The following is an 18,855-nucleotide window of genomic DNA, read 5'->3' as shown; positions in this document are numbered from 1 at the left end:
AAAAATTGCATAATTGAATAATTTAGTTAAAATAGCAACAACAAATTTACTTGTGGCTACTTTATTATTAACAGAAATGATAACTAGCCTACTAAATACTAAAAAGATATAGAAAGGTTGCAAGAGTTACCTTTATATATAATAATTTAGCTTCATAGTTTCAATTATAAACTTTAATAATCTAACCAGATTAAAGTATAGTGCCTTAGATAAATTATTAAGCATTGCAAGACTACACAATACCGTGTATTTATAAAATTTTCATAAATATCACAAAATATTGCTCAAGAACATGCCATGAATGTTTGACGGTCTCTAACATAACACTCTAACAACACAATCTAAATTAGTCTGGAACTTCACTTGTATCACAACTTGTACCACATGATATCAAATCTGATACACTTCACAGGTTAGGTAGATAATACACATAACCTACAAAGCAAAATTTAAAAACACTGTCATGATTCTTGCTCCAGAACTTGTAATAAATAAAAGCAATACTGAATTATAAATAATTATATTTGGTGTTTATAATAAGTATATTTTTAGACTAAAAGCGTTTCATTAACAAAACCTTTATATTATTTTCAAAAATAAAACCTCAAATTGAGTTTTTAAATCTAAACTCTTAAAAAAACATTTTTGAAACAAACTTAGTAAAATTTAAGAGTTTAAAATTAATGTTTAGATTATGGAATTGTTAAAACATCTAAAAACAGTAGTTTAAAGTATTTAAAGTAATTAACTGCAAATAAATAAATTGGCCATTAATTTATTCAAGCAATAGACAAAGTCAAATCAACTAGATTAAATTATATTAATAACTTAGGACAAAGTCAGCATACAATAAAATCCAGAAAATCTAAAAAAATTCTAAAAGGCAGCCAAAAAATTTAGACCAACTGTGGTAACTATAGCAAATGGTCAATCTATAACTTAATCTAACATTGTAACAGGTCAAATTACGACATTTAAATATTCGCGGGGAATTAGCAGACTGTGACATAAGTAAATCACATGTTATCGGAATTGAGATTTATTTAACTAATAACGGAGAAATATATTAAACTTTATACGGGAACAAATTAAAATAACTAAAATGAGTTAAACATAACCAAAATTCGTTTTTACAAAAGTACCAAATAAAATTACGCAAAAAAGCCAATTGTGGGATAAAATGACTTGCGTATTGATGACATCAGAAAGCACATGTTGCAAAAATTTAAATAAAAAGCTATAGAAAAATAATAAAAGAAAATAGAAAGACTTAAATTGATCAATTATAGTGAACGTGATAAATTTCGATAATTATAAGAAAAGAATTAAATTATATTCAATCTTGAAGACGCTGATTTGAATGGGAGAGGGGATGAGCATTGTTTGAGCCGGTACGCGGGGTTTTAGCCGCAGAATCTTTCTTCTTTCTCTAGAGCTGAAGCAGGGAGGACGTGTACTCGTGTAGATCCACCTGGTACAGTAGTGGTGCAATACAAAATTGTGCAATAGTGCATTAAAGTTATAATCAGGGATGGGATATTGTTTTAGTGAATAAATTAACAAAGCAAAGTGAGTACAATTAGTCAGTATCACATCAAAATAAATTGACATCAAAGTGATTTGCTTTGTTTTTCATTGACTATCCCATCTGCGAAGAAGTGTGGTAAGTAAAGAAAATAAGCTTTAGCTCAAAGAATATTACATTTCAAAGTTATTAAAATCAAAGTGATTGATGAGAACCCAGTGAACACTTTGTGAACTTTATCCTGATATAAATAATCATATTTATCAGAGCCTTCAATAGAGTGATATTCAGTTTGAACTATCATTCAACCTACTTAAAAAACCTGAGATAAATACAGACCTAGTGCTAGTGATATATAAAGTGTAGCCTACTTTCACTAACACAAAGTACACTTCCAACAACACCACAGACATTGAAGTTTGATCATTATTTAAATACCGACTTGGAACAATATGAGTCAGCCAACAGGGGACCACAACACACGTTAAAAAGCTGATCGTAAGCAAGTCGCACAGCCAACGAGGGGCAACACACTTAAAAAACCGATTGTATGCAACATAACAACCATCTTATTAAATATCACATTGAGAGTTCTTTGGATTCAAAGAATTCCAGAATAAAATAAAACAGTAAATTAACCAAAATACCATACAACTTATTCTTGAATAAAGTTATAGGTAGTTCTGCCACTTCAGAAGGAAGTTTATTTAACATTTTCACACCTAGTATTTTATAAATTTTTTGAGATTTTGACAATCTACAAAAAGGTATGTGCGTGTGTGTGTATGTGTATATATATATATATATATATATATATATATATATATATATATATATTACTATTCCTTGTATTATAATTGTGGATGTCCTGTCGTAATTGATGGGTGAATAAGTTATTCTTGGTAAATAGTAGTAGGTGAAAAATATAAAGATTTATGACAACTAAAAATTGTAATTTTTTAAAAAGAGGTTTGCAATGATCTAATTTGTGAGAATCTGTGATTACTTTAACAAATATTTTAGAAGTAGCAATGTCCTACTAATTTAATTACTGTTATTCCAGAGTAAGATACCATAAGTGATTATGCTTTGAAAGAAAGCAAAATAAGAAGAACGTACATAGTTATTTGGTAAGTTACACAGTTTTTTAAACTTCTGAGTAAAAATACAACTCAAGATAATCCAGCTGAAATGTATGCTACATTGTAAATTACAGTTACTAAGACTTTTCAGAAAATGGGGTCAAATAAATTGACCTATAACTGGCTGGAAAATTTTTCTCCCCTTGTTTAAATATAGGCAAAACCCTAGACAGTTTTAGTATACTTGGAAATTCCGCTTCTTTTAAACATTTCTTTATACAATAAGTTAATGGTTCAATTATATTATAAATGATGTTTTTCAGAAGACTACAAGAACAATCATAGATATCAATACTGTCAGAAGGGTTAAACTTAAACAATATTTAAAACTACATCAGTTATTACTTCTTGAAAAGTAAACTTATGCATATAAGTTTGATGAGGACTATTATTTTTTCTTACGAAATAATTTACAATTACATTAAGTTTGCAGATATTGCTGGTTATTTCTTCTATAGACTGGACACAACAATTATTAAATTGATTTTGAGATACTCCAACAGTGTCTTCCAAAGTGCAACATAATTTATGATTTTCCCAGCACTTTTGCATTTATTGCTTGATTTTTCTCTTTTCTACATTATGTGAGTACTTGGCCTTGTTGATAGCATACTGATATTCTTTCTTATCCTTAATGTAGAGTAATCTAGTTGAATCCGTTTTGTGTAGCCTATATAAATCTAAATGTGTGTGTGTTTTCAAGTTCAAGTTCAAAAAATATTTATTTATTTAAGAATTTATATATAATATTACATTTCATATGCCAACATGGCACGTGTGAAATGAAAAAAAAAAATCAATGTGTGTGTCTAAGTATGCCATTAATTTATTCTTCATGTTAACTAAATCACGAGTATATAATTTCTTTTGGGAAGTTTTACTAACAAAGCAGTGCTTATTTTGATTAAGTTTAGAAATAGATCTAACATTACGTTTTTTTCTTTGGAATGTACATGTCGAATTTCATTAAACAAATGTTAAAAAAACTGTTTGAACAATTTATTAGCTAAAATTAGTTTACTAATCTTGTAAAAATGGCCACAATTCTCATTTAAAAGAGTAGTTTTGAACCGTGACAATTTATTCTCATCAACTGGTCTGAAACTACAACTTTATTCTAAACTGATTGTCACAAACATCCAAATTTTCTATCTCTAACCAAACCAAATCATGGACGAAAAAAGAAACACATCAACATTGGAAGACCACAGTGACATATCAATGTTCGTAAAAATGTTATCAAAACATCCGTGTCCTCTAGTTAGCTTAGAATTTGTATAATTGAAATTAAATTGTCTGAGGAGATTCTTTAGATCATTATAAGTTTGTTGGAAATATGAAACAATTAATCCTTCAACTCTGAGTGTTCGCATTATTTGTTAGATTAGTTGAATCTATTGTAATTACTTCTATGCATAAAACTAATTGTTATTTATTTTAAATTTATATATTATTATTTTTGTTTATGACATCTATTTCTTTGGCCCAAATTCACAAATTTTAATTCACTGTACTATTTTCTTAACAATTCCAAGGTCCTCTATGTAAAATCGTGTAAAATAACAAGGACATGCTGCATCAAATTCATTTGATATAGCAGGCTCTGTTCAAACGTTGCTATTTACTGCCTCAAGGATTTCTTACACACTCCACCTTCCGTTACAGATGAGTGCGAGAACTGGTGGAATGTAGAGGTTAATTATCCCACAACAAAAGTTATTGCTCAGTTTGAGGTTACGTTCCTAAAGAGCAAATTCTAAAAATATGATTAAAATCAACAAATTTTTGATAAAATGACATCAGAGTTTTTTTCAATTATTTACTCAAAATGTACTTATTATAAGCAAGTAATCTGTACCTTATCAAACTTTGTAACCCTATTTGTGGCAATAGACAGCTATCCAACTAGAGAACAAACAATGAATCTTTCATTTCTTACCGTGCAAAATATGAATGTATCGACTTGATTTAAATACCATTAGAAACGTTAGGAGATATCCCGTTAGCTATTTTATTCTTCTTTATTGGTTTCATAACGTATTCACAATTACCTGTTGAAATATGACCTTGCTTTGCAAGTCAGCCGTTTTGGCAGATCTTTATTTACTTGTTGATCGGATAGCAAACATAAATTGTGTTTATTCTGTTGTATCTATTATAAATAAATAATTTTTGGAAACTAAATGATATTTTGCATCTAATAGCTACCTGAGACGCTCATAGTTAATCAGAAATAATTCTTTCCCTTGCATAGTATCTTCTATTTACATATAAATATGAACAGGAGATATTTTTATAGTTTATTTCTATAACTCATGTACAAAGCAACCCTTCATATCAATGCCAATGAAAATTGTAAAATAAAATTAAAGAATTTAATTTGGAAATTTAATTCTTGGTTCATAATATTTATTTCCTCTAACAATTATGCATTAGTTGTAAAGTAGTCTTAAGCATGAGACTGTCTTGGACCATCCACCCTCCTCACCAGACCTTGTTCCGTATAAAGGTTTCCTCTTTCTGAAAGTTAAACTCCACTGAAAGGAATGATATTAGAGACAGTTAAAGCCATAAAAGAAAAGTGAATGGGATGCTTTCAGAAGAAGACTTCACACACTGTTTCAACTAGTGAAAAATTTGTATGGAGCCTTGTAAGGATCAAGAGGGGGATTATATGGACGACAAAAACGTTAGAGTTGTGAAGAATTAAAAATAAAGAGTGTTATGGCCCTAATCCAGTTAATTGTCACCCACACTAGTATGTTAGCAAAAATGAACAAATATATTTCATTATACCTGGGAGGATGTGGAGGGAAGTGATGGTGTGTTTGTCACAGCGGCGTGCCATCACTTGACGCGAGGGACGTCTGCGAGGTGGTGAAGGAGGACTGCTTGTATGCCATTTGCATAGACCCGCTGTCACAAAACAAATGCTCAATTAATGCTACATGGTGTTGTTTGTATTTCTAAGCAAAACATTAAATACATGGTTGAACCTGTAAAACCACATATTGACATGACACGTTAAAATTCACATACAGTGGAACCCACTTATAACGTTATCCAACTATAACGGTCTGAATCGCTATAAGAGGGAAACTTTATAAAGAAACCGAGAGTTTCAGCCGTTTATTGACCCCAAAATCGCTGTTTCCACATTTCCATTTCACATGTTCTGTCTGTGAGCTATAATGAGAGCAAAGCTTAAATGCAGAGAAGTAAAAAAAAATAATAGCACCAACTTGCTATATGACTGCTGCTCGCTATCCTCATGATGTGACACCAACAATGATCGGCACTTATCTGACATTGACAACTCCAAAAAACCCCACGCTGCCTCCCCCAAACCAGCTCCCATCCCACTCCCTTGGTGTACCCCTGGAGACACGAGTGCCACCCCATCAAGCCATAAGTCACCACCGCAACCTTGTACATCAAGTGTAGATAACATGCAAAGGGCTTTATGGATAACACACAGAAAGCAGTGCTTCACAGGACAAAAAATTTTATAAATTATCAAAATGTATCAAAATAAGGCACTGTATAGGCAGGGAAATGTTACAAACGGAAAGTTTTATAAGCAGGTTTTTTTGCTCTAAAATTGCTTGATTTTATTTAGTGAAACTATAAATAAAAGTTATAGCCAGGAAAATGTTGCATGCAAGGGCGTTATAAGTGAGTTCCACTGTACATGTCTGATAGAGCAGAGGCCAATAAATTATCACGACAGAAAAATTAAATCCAGACATAATAATATATGTTTGTTTTGGGCTATAGAAAAATGTTTACAATAAAATTTAAGGAGTTCGAAGGTACATTGTTAAAAATAAAAACACACACTAACTGATACATAAATCAGGTAGTCTTCACTTATGTTCATGTGAATGAATAGTTAGAGAAAATTCAGAGGGAGACCTTTATAGCAGAGTCTAATGGATCAATTCATCATTATTTCTAAATTGGGAGTCATATTTATAATTTTGTATTTGATTTTAATTGGTAACAACATTACATATCTTTCTTATTTGTACTTGTAATTTGTATAGTTTAACTAGTTTAAAAAGAAATATTTTTTAAACAGAATAATTGAGAGTGAACATAACAACTTACACAGAAAGCAAGTTATCACAATCAGTATAACTTTTCTTGTAAAAAAACATGACTGAAGAAACATTCTGTTAAAATTGAATATAGTACTAAGCCTCTGTGCTGTAAAGCGTCTGATACAGTCAATGTGTTAACACTTTCACTGCTGGTCTATACTGAGTGACATTGAACATAGTACAGTACAAACCCCCAATAAGTCGGCCCCCGTTAACCCGGACCGATTTTCAATTAAAAAATAAAAAATCAGACAAAAATTTCAATAATAAAAACGTAATATTTTTTAGTGGTATAGTATCCGTGAATCGATGTTGCATCAGTATTTGATGGGACAGTACGACAGTGAGTTGTGTGACTCATGGCACACGGCGGCCAAGTGGCGGTCATTGTCCCGGATTCCCAGAAACAATAACAGACGCGTATTTCCCCAAATCCTCTCCCCACGCTACCTACCGCCACGCCTGGCCCCTGAATACCGTTCCTACCTTGCTCCGCTCGCTTGTGCCCATGTCGTGTGTGTAGTGTACTGTATTGTTTGCTTCTGTTCTGCAATCGTGCTTCAGATAGTGTGCTTCATTTGTGTTGTGCGTTTGTTTTTTATCTACGCAATGGCAACAAAACGTAAAAATGTTTGTAGTGACAATGGAAAAGAGACTAGAGGCATTAGGTAGGATTGATAAAGGCGAATCTTTAAAAAACAATTGCAGCATCTTATGGTGTCGGTACATCTACAGTATCGGAGAAGAATTTTGTTTCAAGATGATAACAAAAGACAGTTTGGGCAATCAGTGCAAAGCTAAGAAAGCTAAAAACGAGACTCTTGATGACGCTTTGTATGTTTGGTTTTGTGCGGAAAGGGAATGTGTTTTGCCAGTATCTGGGCCTATCATTCAAGAAAAGGCAATCAAGCTGAATAAACAGTTGCCTGATTGTGAACCAAATTTTACTGCAAGTCAAGGATGGTTGGATAGGTGGGAAAAAACAGCATGGTATTCTCCAACTATCTATCACAGGAGAAAGTCATCTGCTGATGACTATAAAAACAAGTTTTTGGATTTTGTTAAAGAAGAAAATTTAACGGCAGACCAAATATATAACGCCGATGAGACGGGTCTGTTTTACAGAATGTTGCCGAGCAAAACTTTGGCCTCAAAAACTGAAAAAAGACACAAAGGGATACAAAAAAAGCAAAGACCGATTGACAATAATGGCCTACAGCAATGCTTCAGGGAAGCATAAATTTCCTCTACTCTTAATAGGAAAAGCGAAAAATCCGCGAGCACTGAAAAACGTAAATCGGGATTCTCTACCAGTTGTCTACGAGTCTCAAAGAAGTGCATGGATGGACAGCAACACTTTTAAAAAGTGGTTTTTTTTATTGTTTTTGTGCCAGGTGTAATGAAATATTTAGGTTTGCCAATTAAAACTGTTCTAATAATTGTTAATGCTCCTTTACATCCGTCTGCAGATGTGCTGGTCAGTGGGGACATTACCGTCAAGTTTTTGCCGCATAATGTAACAGCACTATTACAGCCCATGGACCAGGGGGTTCTCAAGAAAATCAAGAAGGTTTACAGAAGACAGATGCTAAGCACAATCATTGACAATGAAGGAGATCACGGTGTAGTTGATATTCTCAAAACATTTAATGTGAAAACTTTAATGTACATGATTGCAGAATCTTGGGAACAAGTGACTAGAATCAGCTTAATTAAATCTTGGAAAAAACTGTGGAAGGGTGTATGCAACTTGTCTGAAAATATAATTCAACCAGTGGGGAACTGTAATATGGAAAATGACTCTTGAGACGAAGTCCAGCCCCAAGAACTTATGGATATGTTCCAAAAATATTGATGGCTGCTCTGAAGTCGATGAAATTACATTACACTGTGGTTAGGGGCAGACAATAACGGAGGCTATGAGCCACTTACTGACGAGGAAGTGATCGCGTCGTTTTTACCTGATGCTAATGAATCAGACGCTGAGGAGGCAGACAGGGACATTAAAGATTCAGTGATGAGTCATGGAGGTTGCAGTGACCAAACTAAACGAACTAATGGTTTATTTCGAGAGGCAGGCAGAAACATCGCCGGCTGAATTGCTCATGTTGAAGAGACTGCGCGATCGCACGGCACGCAAGCGGCAGACGACATTGGCACAACCAAAGCTGACTGAGAGTTTTTTACCAGGAAATGAACAGTTATAAATGTACTGCAAGGATTAATAATAATTAAATGTGCATATGTTTGATGTTTTTACAATTATAATGGAGTTTATCTGTAAAGTGTAACGTGTTTTATTAATTTTTACCTAATTCTCTGGCTAACCCGGATTTTCGTTAACCCGGATTGGCCGCAGTCCCGATTAATCTGACTTATCGAGGTTCCCACTGTACTGCTGGTCTATATTGAGTGGACATTGAAATATAGTACTAAGCCTCTGTGCTGTAAAAAGCGTCTGATACAGTCAATGTGTTAACACTTTCACTGCTGGTTCATACTGAGTGACATTGAACATAGTACTGCTGGTCTATATTGAGTGACATTGAACACAGTACTAAGCCTCTGTACTGTAAAGGGTCTGATACAGTCAATGTGTTAAACACTTTCACTGCTGGTTTTATACTGAGTGACATTGAACATAGTACTGCTGGTCTATATTGAGTGACATTGAACATGGTACTAAGCCTCTGTGCTGTAAAGCGTCTGATACAGTCAATGTGTTAACACTTTCACTGCTGGTCTATACTGAGTGACATTGAACATAGTACAGTACAACCCCCAATAAGTCGGCCCCCGTTAACCCGACCGATTTTCAATTAAAAAATAAAAAATCAGACAAAAAATTTCAAATAATAAAAACGTAATATTTTTTAGTGGTATAGTATCCGTGAATCGATGTTGCATCAGTATTTGATGGGACAGTACGACAGTGAGTGTGTGACTCATGGCACACGGCGGCCAAGTGGCGGTCATTGTCCCGGATTCCCAGAAAACAATAACAGAACGCGTATTTCCCCAAATCCTCTCCACGCTACCGCCACGCCTGGCCCCTGAATAACCCGTTCCTACCTTGCTCCGCTCGCTTGTGCCCATGTCGTGTGTGTAGTGTACTGTATTTTTGCTTCTGTTCTGCAATCGTGCTCAGATAGTGTGCTTCATTTGTGTTGTGCGTTTGTTTTTATCTACGCAATGGCAACAAAACGTAAAAATGTTTGTAGTGACAATGGAAAAGAGACTAGAGGCATTAGGTAGGATTGATAAAGGCGAATCTTTAAAAACAATTGCAGCATCTTATGGTGTCGGTACATCTACAGTAAATCGGAGAAGAATTTTGTTTCAAGATGATAACAAAAGACAGTTTGGGCAATCAGTGCAAAAGCTAAGAAAGCTAAAAACGAGACTCTTGATGACGCTTTGTATGTTTGGTTTTGTGCGGAAAGGGAATGTGTTTTGCCAGTATCTGGGCCTAATCATTCAAAAAAAGGCAATCAAGCTGAATAAACAGTTGCCTGATTGTGAACCAAATTTTACTGCAAGTCAAGGATGGTTGGATAGGTGGAAAAAACAGCATGGTATTCTCCAACTATCTATCACAGGAGAAAGTCAATCTGCTGATGACTATAAAAACAAGTTTTTGGATTTTGTTAAAGAAGAAAATTTAACGGCAGACCAAATATATAACGCCGATGAGACGGGTCTGTTTTACAGAATGTTGCCGAGCAAAAACTTTGGCCTCAAAAACTGAAAAAAAGACACAAAGGGATACAAAAAAAGCAAAGACCGATTGACAATAATGGCCTACAGCAATGCTTCAGGGAAGCATAAATTTCCTCTACTCTTAATAGGAAAAGCGAAAAATCCGCGAGCACTGAAAAACGTAAATCGGGATTCTCTACCAGTTGTCTACGAGTCTCAAAGAAGTGCATGGATGGACAGCAACACTTTTAAAAAGTGGTTTTTTTTATTGTTTTGTGCCAGGTGTAATGAAATATTTAGGTTGCCAATTAAAACTGTTCTAATAATTGTTAATGCTCCTTTACATCCGTCTGCAGATGTGCTGGTCAGTGGGGACATTACCGTCAAGTTTTTGCCGCATAATGTAACAGCACTATTACAGCCCATGGACCAGGGGGTTCTCAAGAAAATCAAGAAGGTTTTAACAGAAGACAGATGCTAAGCACAATCATTGACAATGAAGGAGATCACGGTGTAGTTGATATTCTCAAAACATTTAATGTGAAAACTTTAATGTACATGATTGCAGAATCTTGGGAAACAAGTGACTAGAATCAGCTTAATTAAATCTTGGAAAAAAAAACTGTGGAAGGGTGTATGCAACTTGTCTGAAAATATAATTCAACCAGTGGGGAACTGTAATATGGAAAATGACTCTTGAGACGAAGTCCAGCCCCAAGAACTTTTGGATATGTTCCAAAATATTGATGGCTGCTCTGAAGTCGATGAAATTACATTACACTGTGGTTAGGGGCAGACAATAACGGAGGCTATGAGCCACTTACTGACGAGTGAAGTGATCGCGTCGTTTTTACCTGATGCTAATGAATCAGACGCTTGAGGAGGCAGACAGGGACATTAAAGATCCAGTGATGAGTCCATGGAGGTGCAGTGACCAACTAAACGAACTAATGGTTTATTTCGAGAGAGGGCAGGCAGAAACATCGCCGGCTGAATTGCTCATGTTGAAGAGACTGCGCGATCGCACGGCACGCAAGCGGCAGACGACATTGGCACAACCAAAGCTGACTGGAGTTTTTTACCAGGAAATGAACAGTTATAAATGTACTGCAAGGATTAATAATAATTAAATGTGCATATGTTTTGATGTTTTTACAATTATAATGGAGTTTATCTGTAAGTGTAACGTGTTTTTATTAATTTTTACCTAATCTCTGGCTAACCCGGATTTTCGTTAACCCGGATTGGCCGCAGTCCCGATTAATCTGACTTATCGAGGTTCCACTGTACTGCTGGTCTATATTGAGTGACATTGAATATAGTACTAAGCCTCTGTGCTGTAAAAGCGTCTGGATACAGTCAATGTGTTAACACTTTCACTGCTGGTTCATACTGAGTGACATTGAACATAGTACTGCTGGTCTATATTGAGTGACATTGAACACAGTACTAAAGCCTCTGTACTGTAAAGGGTCTGATACAGTCAATGTGTTAACACTTTCACTGCTGGTTTATACTGAGTGACATTGAACATAGTACTGCTGGTCTATATTGAGTGACATTGAACATGGTACTAAGCCTCTGTGCTGTAAAGTGTCTGATACAGTCAATGTGTTAACACTTTCACTGCTGGTCTATACTGAGTGACATTGAACATAGTACAGTACAACCCCAATAAGTCGGCCCCCGTTAACCCGGACCGATTTTCAATTAAAAAATAAAAAATCAGACAAAAATTTCAATAATAAAAACGTAATATTTTTTAGTGGTATAGTATCCGTGAATCGATGTTGCATCAGTATTTGATGGGACAGTACGACAGTGAGTGTGTGACTCATGGCACACGGCGGCCAAGTGGCGGTCATTGTCCCGGATTCCCAGAAACAATAACAGACGCGTATTTCCCCAAATCCTCTCCCACGCTACCTACCGCCACGCCTGGCCCCTGAATACCGTTCCTACCTTGCTCCGCTCGCTTGTGCCCATGTCGTGTGTGTAGTGTACTGTATTGTTTGCTTCTGTTCTGCAATCGTGCTTCAGATAGTGTGCTTCATTTGTGTTGTGCGTTTGTTTTTATCTACGCAATGGCAACAAAACGTAAAAATGTTGTAGTGACAATGGAAAAGAGACTAGAGGCATTAGGTAGGATTGATAAAGGCGAATCTTTAAAAACAATTGCAGCATCTTATGGTGTCGGTACATCTACAGTATCGGAGAAGAATTTTGTTTCAAGATGATAACAAAAGACAGTTTGGGCAATCAGTGCAAAGCTAAGAAAGCTAAAAACGAGACTCTTGATGACGCTTTGTATGTTTGGTTTTGTGCGGAAAGGGAATGTGTTTTGCCAGTATCTGGGCCTATCATTCAAGAAAAGGCAATCAAGCTGAATAAACAGTTGCCTGATTGTGAACCAAATTTTACTGCAAGTCAAGGATGGTTGGATAGGTGGAAAAAACAGCATGGTATTCTCCAACTATCTATCACAGGAGAAAGTCATCTGCTGATGACTATAAAAACAAGTTTTTGGATTTTGTTAAAGAAGAAAATTTAACGGCAGACCAAATATATAACGCCGATGAGACGGGTCTGTTTTACAGAATGTTGCCGAGCAAAACTTTGGCCTCAAAAACTGAAAAAAGACACAAAGGGATACAAAAAAAGCAAAGACCGATTGACAATAATGGCCTACAGCAATGCTTCAGGGAAGCATAAATTTCCTCTACTCTTAATAGGAAAAGCGAAAAATCCGCGAGCACTGAAAAACGTAAATCGGGATTCTCTACCAGTTGTCTACGAGTCTCAAAGAAGTGCATGGATGGACAGCAACACTTTTAAAAAGTGGTTTTTTTATTGTTTTGTGCCAGGTGTAATGAAATATTTAGGTTGCCAATTAAAACTGTTCTAATAATTGTTAATGCTCCTTTACATCCGTCTGCAGATGTGCTGGTCAGTGGGGACATTACCGTCAAGTTTTTGCCGCATAATGTAACAGCACTATTACAGCCCATGGACCAGGGGGTTCTCAAGAAAATCAAGAAGGTTTACAGAAGACAGATGCTAAGCACAATCATTGACAATGAAGGAGATCACGGTGTAGTTGATATTCTCAAAACATTTAATGTGAAAACTTTAATGTACATGATTGCAGAATCTTGGGAACAAGTGACTAGAATCAGCTTAATTAAATCTTGGAAAAAACTGTGGAAGGGTGTATGCAACTTGTCTGAAAATATAATTCAACCAGTGGGGAACTGTAATATGGAAAATGACTCTTGAGACGAAGTCCAGCCCCAAGAACTTTTGGATATGTTCCAAAATATTGATGGCTGCTCTGAAGTCGATGAAATTACATTACACTGTGGTTAGGGGCAGACAATAACGGAGGCTATGAGCCACTTACTGACGAGGAAGTGATCGCGTCGTTTTTTACCTGATGCTAATGAATCAGACGCTGAGGAGGCAGACAGGGACATTAAAGATCCAGTGATGAGTCATGGAGGTGCAGTGACCAAACTAAACGAACTAATGGTTTTATTTCGAGAGGCAGGCAGAAACATCGCCGGCTGAATTGCTCATGTTGAAGAGACTGCGCGATCGCACGGCACGCAAGCGGCAGACGACATTGGCACAACCAAAGCTGACTGAGTTTTTTACCAGGAAATGAACAGTTATAAATGTACTGCAAGGATTAATAATAATTAAATGTGCATATGTTTGATGTTTTTACAATTATAATGGAGTTTATCTGTAAGTGTAACGTGTTTTATTAATTTTTACCTAATTCTCTGGCTAACCCGGATTTTCGTTAACCCGGATTGGCCGCAGTCCCGATTAATCTGACTTATCGAGGTTCCACTGTACTGCTGGTCTATATTGAGTGACATTGAATATAGTACTAAGCCTCTGTGCTGTAAAGCGTCTGATACAGTCAATGTGTTAACACTTTCACTGCTGGTTCATACTGAGTGACATTGAACATAGTACTGCTGGTCTATATTGAGTGACATTGAACACAGTACTAAGCCTCTGTACTGTAAAGGGTCTGATACAGTCAATGTGTTAACACTTTCACTGCTGGTCTATATTGAGTGACATTGAACATAGTACTAAGCGTCTGTGCCATAAGGCGTCTGCCACAGTCAATGTTTTCAACATCTTCACTGCTGGTCTATACTGAGTGACATTGAACATAGTACTGCTGGTCTATACTGAATGACATTGAACACATTACTAAGCCTCTGTGCTGTAAGGCGTCTGCTACAGTCATCGTGTTAACACATTGTGTGCGTTGCGGTCACCACTGGGGAGTGCTGCGGTCACTGGTGACCGGATGTGTCATTGTTTGTTTAAGGGTTTAGTCTGGTTCAGCCATTCTCATATTCAGTCGAATATTTTACTGCATTCAATGTGTTAATGCCAAATGTCAGTAACTTGGTATGAGAGTGTAGCAGTAATATCCAAGATTCAACTGTAATACCAATTATCCGTTATTGATTTTTATAACAATTTAATGTTCTAATATTTTCATAATAAATCCAAAATGTAAAATTTAAACTCATATTTGTGTCAAACAATTGAAACTCATAAATTCTTTTAATTAGAAGTTCTAATTTTGTTCAATGGTCCTTTTCTTGTTATGAAGACGGTGGAGCACCAATTCCTTGGATTTTAGATCACTATACAAATTTATATAAATGTTTAATAATTTTAAAAGTGCACTAGGCCCAGGAATTGTTTCAAATGTTTACATTTGAAAATGTTATGAAATAAAAATTAATTTAATAATCTTTGCTGAAAAGACTGGATATAAATTTTCTATAAAATAAACAACTGATAATTACTTGCATAAATATAAGAATAGATCCTCAGATAGCCAATATTTCTTCATTTATAAATATAATTCTTATCTACATGGAGTCAAACACTGATTAAAATTTACAATTTTAGATAAACTTCAATAGAACAATTTTGCATAAAAATTTGCATCTGCATAAAAATAAAATGAGTTCTCAATGGCAGTATTATATAGCACCATTTCCCTTAAATACCTGTACATAAGAAATAAAACCATTTAAAAATGAGATTTTTTGACAAAGAAAAGTGCTTACCATGGACCCGCGAGGAGGAAGAAGGACCAGGAGGGTCCAGGAGGCTCTCACCCAGCAATGGTTGTTCTAGACCACAAGATCTCTTGCGGACGTTGGTCTCAGGCGTGCATGCCGCACACTTCACTATTGGCAAACTCTCACCTCGTGGCAGTGTTCTCACAGACACCTTCAACAAATTATTATATTATGCTGTGTTCTAAAATATGACAGCATAATTGGGTTTCTAGCAAAATTGTGAAGATAATTTCTTCCAATGTGATGCTCACATAACGTAATGCTAAGTTGATACTTGCAGGCCCTCTAGTGGTAAAAATCTTATGTGCATAGTTTTACTTAATTTATTCATGTACAACAGACATTACTAGTTCGTCACCCAAAGGACTGAGAGTGAAGTCAGAATGTAAGAAAGGTCAGGCTTTCAAAGTTTATTTGATAACAAAATGTTACTATATCTATAAAATAAAATAATAAAAATAAGAATCAGAATCAGAAACATCTTTATTCATATTAATACACATGGTGTACATAAGAATGATGTCAATCCAATATAATACTATAATAATAACATTATTAACATTAACATCATTGTTAACAATAGGAACAGGTCACAATTCATTATATAATACAATAGTTTCATACTAAAATTATTAAAATTACAAATGAAAATTTAAAAATTAAAGTTAAAGACAAAAAAATGTAATAAAACTGTTTTATCCATGTTTTCCACCATGGATTTCAAAAAATTCAGAAAACGAATACAGGGGAAGGTTAGTTAAATATTTTTTTAGTTTAACATTGAATAAATTATTATTTTCCAGTAATTTTATGTAGTTTGGCAACAAGTTGAAGAATTTAGCTCCCATGTATTTTGGTTTTTTACAAAAAAATTCCAAATTATGTCGAATGACTGCCATATTATTTCTATTTCTTGTATTATATGAGTGGTTTTTACCACATATTTCAATATCATTTATTCGATTTTTCACTGACAGTATAGTGTCATATATGTATGCACTATAGACAGTCATGATTTCTAATTGAGGAAAGTGGTTTTTTACGGATTCATTCCATTGTAAGCCGAGCATAATACGAATTGCCTTTTTTTGTACAGTTAGGATTGAATTTAAATTTCTAATTGAAGTTGATCCATATAGGGCAATACCAAAAACAATATGTGAATGAATATGAGAAAAGTATACTGACTTCAAAGTATTGTTTGTACATAATTTTGATATTTTTCGAAGAGCATAAAGACCAGAACCCATTTTTGAAAGTACATTGTCTATGTGTTTATTCCATGACAATGAGCTATCCAATGTTAATCCCAGAAATTTTACCTCCTCGACTTTTGTTATAGAAATTTGATCCATTCGTATACTAGGATTAATTTTGTTTCTACACCGGTTAGTATTAAATTCAATATAGTTTGTTTTGGTTGGATTTAGAATTAAATTATTTTCTTGGAAAAATTGATTTAAATTGGATAGACTAAGAAACGCATCCATTTCAATGTCATACTTAGATGGTGCGCTTATTATATTTATATTATATTATAAAGATTCTTATAAAATATTATAAGCTATTTAAAATTGTAACGTCAATTGTTTGAACATGTAATTTATTAGATTATACTATTATATATGCCCTAATATTTAAATATCAAAATACAATAGCCCTACACATTAAGACTAAATCTAATTACTGTTATTGTTATAACATGTTGTTATTCACCATAAGGTGCTACAACACTGTTTTAATAGTTTTACCCAATTCTTCATAAGTTATTATTTTAACCTTTTTGAAATCAATAATAGAGTTTCACTTTTAGGATTATATCAACTGTTTAGTAACTGCGTGAATGAAAATGTGTCACTCTAATATCATCCCAAATATTGGCAAGAATCCCATTTTTTAACCATCACAAACAATAATACAGTGTCACTGGTGTCACTTAGCCTAAACAATTCACTTAACCAGTATCAGTAATTAAATAGTTATAGAATTAAATAATTATACTTTAACATTCCAACAAACATTTTTATATTCAGAAGGAAGGAGAATATAATTTCAATACTTAACCCTCCGACTGATAATAAGAAACTCCCAGAATGATACACAGGGTTTTGTCTTTGCGCAGCATATTTTTCGGATATTTTTTAAAAATATGTGCTAAATGCTAAGTAATAAGAGTTACATATAAATTTTTTTGTTCGAAACCAGAGAAAAATGTAAAATAATACAAATATGCATTTACTAGAGTATTGATTTTTTTATTTGTACATAAATTGAAAAATGTGTATTGTAAGTATTTTTGTTTTCCAAGTTTCAATTCATTTAACTTTCACATGACTTGAGATAGTAAGATACTCTAAATGTACAAAGTATACACAGTTTTGTAGTGAACAGAAATATTACAATATATACACATTTATGTACAATACAAAAAAGTTTTTTAATAAAAATGTGAAGTATGTACTACTTTTTTTGGCAGTATGCATCCATATTGGTGTTTGATGAATTCTTCGGGCAAGAAGAATATCATATAAAGATGAATTATTTTCATTGTCACAATCAATTTTCACAACCTAACTCACATTCCACCAGTTTATAATCATCCAGATTACCTGACAATAAATCTGACAAAAGAAATATCATCATGTACTTTATTTGCCGATATGCCACTTTCAACATTAGAATTAATATTTTCATCATCCAATAGTTCACGAATATAATTTGAATAACGAGTATCGCCCATTTCACAACATAACATCAAATTATAAACAACTAGCCTACATAATGACCTAGCAACGGTAGCAACAAAGAACGTCAAGGCCGTGTCACCAGCTGCATAGTTCGTCAGCTGTATGCCGTGTGGCATTTGGATCGATATCAGCTGACAAGTAATATTACGAATACAAACTATATAAAATGAATTAGTATTTGTGAGTAGAGGATTCGACTGGTGCAAATTTTGTCTTTATAACTTAAACGGTTTTCGCATAATAATAGCGGAAAGTTCACCAATGGCTGTGCCGTCTTTATCAGTTCACAAACGTACTGATGAACAACTGTGCCATCGGTCATCAGTTGGAGGGTTTAAAACACATGAACTAAAATAAATCATTTGTGCCAGTTTACCATTCAATCTAGAAACTACTGTAACCAATAATAAATTGTTTTCCGGAATGTTATTAGTTTTGTATTCATACCAAAATCATTAATTATATTTATCTGCCATTTTGAGAATTATTAAGAAAAGGCCTATGTACCCCTGATAT

At 34.3% G+C, this 18,855-nt stretch overlaps 1 protein-coding gene across 4 annotated transcripts in view; it reads right to left on the bottom strand.

Annotated features, from left to right (window-relative positions):
• The window catches only part of LOC124369573 (protein FAM214A), a 117,987-nt gene that overhangs the window by 21,044 nt on the left and 78,088 nt on the right, over positions 1–18,855 (bottom strand). For all 4 annotated transcript variants that reach the window (XM_046827604.1, XM_046827603.1, XM_046827602.1 and 1 more), the window contains 2 exons: positions 15,578–15,743; positions 5,464–5,583 (listed from right to left, as the gene is read on the bottom strand). In XM_046827604.1, coding sequence (XP_046683560.1) covers positions 5,464–5,583; positions 15,578–15,743 — 286 coding nt within the window. The remainder of the gene's footprint in view (positions 1–5,463; positions 5,584–15,577; positions 15,744–18,855) is intronic.

Source organism: Homalodisca vitripennis, chromosome X (genome assembly GCF_021130785.1).
Source record: "Homalodisca vitripennis isolate AUS2020 chromosome X, UT_GWSS_2.1, whole genome shotgun sequence".
Classification (NCBI taxonomy): Eukaryota; Metazoa; Arthropoda; class Insecta; order Hemiptera; family Cicadellidae; genus Homalodisca; species Homalodisca vitripennis.
This window is presented reverse-complemented; position numbering and strand designations above follow the sequence as displayed.